General features: G+C 40.2%; 1 protein-coding gene across 1 annotated transcript in view; it reads left to right on the top strand.

Moving 5' to 3' along the window:
- The window catches only part of ADGRV1 (adhesion G protein-coupled receptor V1), a 947,781-nt gene that overhangs the window by 915,414 nt on the left and 29,743 nt on the right, over window positions 1-2,624 (top strand). Inside the window, exon 87 of the mRNA XM_007943393.1 lies at window positions 444-708. Within this exon, the coding sequence (XP_007941584.1) occupies window positions 444-708 (265 nt within the window). The remainder of the gene's footprint in view (window positions 1-443; window positions 709-2,624) is intronic.

Genomic DNA, 2,624 nt, shown 5'->3' with positions numbered 1-2,624 from the left:
GAGGTGGATTGACACGGTGTCTGCGACAGTGGGCTCAAGTATAGCAAGGATCATGGAGCTGGTGCGGGCTTGGGTGGTGTTTTGTTCTGCTGTGCATGGGGTCGCTAGAGCGACTCAATGGCACCTAACAACAACAACAACAACAATCAGATATACCTCTACAATTCTGTTTTCTTGTATTAGTTGGGCTACATTTCACAGTTACTTCCCTTTTATCTAATGGAAGGGGAATTGTTAATGAGAGGACACTTTTCCTAGATGATATTGTCTAACTTTTTCTTACATCTGGAAGTTTACAGTGGCACCTTGCTAGTTTGCTAACATGTTATTGAATTCTCTGCTTGTAAAAAAAAAAAAAAATCAGGTACACATAAAACTGCATTTATTCTTCAGCCATTCTAGCAAGATATCCTTTGACATACTGTTACTCTTTTCTTTTGCAGGGGCTTTATGTTTTTGTGGTTTATTTCATTCTACACAACCAGATGTGCTGCCCCATGAAGGCCAGCTACACAGTGGAAATGAATGGGCAACCAGTGCCAAGCACAGCCTTCTTCACACCTGGGAGTGGAATGCCTCCTGCTGGAGGGGAAATCAACAAGTCCACCCAGAATCTCATCAGTGCTATGGAGGAGGTGTCTGCCCCACCACCACCTTCCACCACCCCTATAATCACCTCCACCCTGCCACCACAACACCCTGTCCCTGGCCCATTGCACATCTACCTCCCACCCCTCCATCCCTTTACATGCCTCTCTCTCTCTCTCTCTCTCTCTCTCTCTCTGGGATCCTCTTCTCTAAGATACTTGATTTTCTTACTGTGGTATCAAGGAGCCATGGTGGTATAGTGTACAATATATTAAGTGCTCAGCTGCTAATCATAGATCAGTGATTTGAACCCACCAACCACTCCTCCATGAGAGGAAGATGAGGCAGTCTTCTTCCATAAAGATTACAAGATCAGAAACCCTATGGGGCAGTTGTGCTCTGTTGTATAGAGTCACTTTGAGTTGCAGTGGACTCCAAGACACAGGTACTGTGTTAGCACACCTGTTGTCTAGTTCTTCTTTCCTTCTTGCCCAGTGAGTTGTGTGTGCCAGCAGTTTGTATTGAGAAATGACACAACATAATTGGATATCTCCTTCAAAATCTTCCTAATTTGCCAACAATGACTGAGTCTATATTTTTTAAATAAATAAATAAATAAATACTATTACTCTTGAAAATACTTTCAATACTTCAGTACTTTCAATCCTTTATCTTACCTCATTCCCTCAATCACAACAAAGTCTCATTGAAAATAAAATAGGATGAAATTCATTTTAATTTAAATATCAGATAATCTTTCTGAGGCTCTTTCAAAGGTTCGTAAAAGTGCTAGGACTAGTGGCAAATTGAGCCAGGATTTTCTCTGTAAAATCTACCTCCCACTGCTCTCTGTATTCATCCACATCATTTTGATTTCCTATGTCTAACTCACCTTGCCATAAACCTGTCAGTAATACTGTACGTTCTGTTGAGACCACTGCTCAGATTGTAAAACATACCTAAAGACATTTCACTGGGAAGGGATGGTAATGCAGAGGGTTACCTGCAGTGCCCAAAGTGTGCTACTTGGCTACCTTTCCTAACACAGCCTAACACAGTTCAGATTCCTGTGTTAAGGAGCCAAAGGGATATTTGTGTTTGTATCCTGAAAAATAGCAGGTACATCTATCTGAAAGGGAAGTAATTGATGGATGGATGGATGGATAGATAGATAGATAGATAGACATGGATAGATATACCTGCCCAGATTTTTTTTTTTTTTTGGCTTCCATGGCAAGGTAGAGAATAATTTGATTCATGTCACATTGAAATTAGCTAGAGTGATCACAAATCAAGTAAATATTAAAAGTTGGGGTGTGTCTTTAAATGTTTAAATTTCTCTACTCCAAAAGGTCCTTTAAAGGGAACGATTGTAACATCACTCTTAGTACCAATAGAGATAGGGATATTTATAGAATCAACAACTAATGAGTGAATCTTTTTTTAAAATAAAAGTTTTATCTTTTTGAATGTTTACCTAATTGAGCATTTGTCTGTATCAGAAATGTCCAATATGCTAGCCATTACCCACATGTAGAGGGCAGTGTTGGTAGAATTCTCACTTGGCATGTGAGAGACCCATGTTTATTCTGTTCACAATCAATGCACCTCACACACAGCCACCACTTGTCCATCATACAGGCTTCCATGTTTCTGTGATGCTGAACATGTTTTAGTGGAGCTTTCAGACTAAAACAGACTAGGAAGAAAGACCTGTCTATCTATTTTGAAAAATCAGCCAGTGAAAACCGTTTGGATCTCAACAGTCCAATCTCTTTGTGCATGGTATTGCCATGAGTCAGGGGCCAACTCACTGACAGCTAACAACAACAGCTACATGTGGCTATGTAAATTTTAACAATTATAATTCAATAACATTGAATTGGGGGAGACCAAGAAGTGAACAGAGCCATTTGGAACAGCTGTTGTTCTTGTTGTTGTTATTATGTGCCATCGAGTCAGACCCAGCTCATAGTGACCCATCCTTTGGTTTCTGAGGGGAGATAAACTTGTCTGTCAGCTAGTTATTCTGTGGT

The sequence above is a fragment of the Orycteropus afer genome, unplaced genomic scaffold (genome assembly GCF_000298275.1).
Source record: "Orycteropus afer afer isolate SDZICR_OR568_19922 unplaced genomic scaffold, OryAfe1.0 scaffold00105, whole genome shotgun sequence".
Taxonomy (NCBI): Eukaryota; Metazoa; Chordata; class Mammalia; order Tubulidentata; family Orycteropodidae; genus Orycteropus; species Orycteropus afer.
Note: the sequence above shows the minus strand (reverse complement) of the source record. Positions and strands in the feature narration are given on the sequence as shown.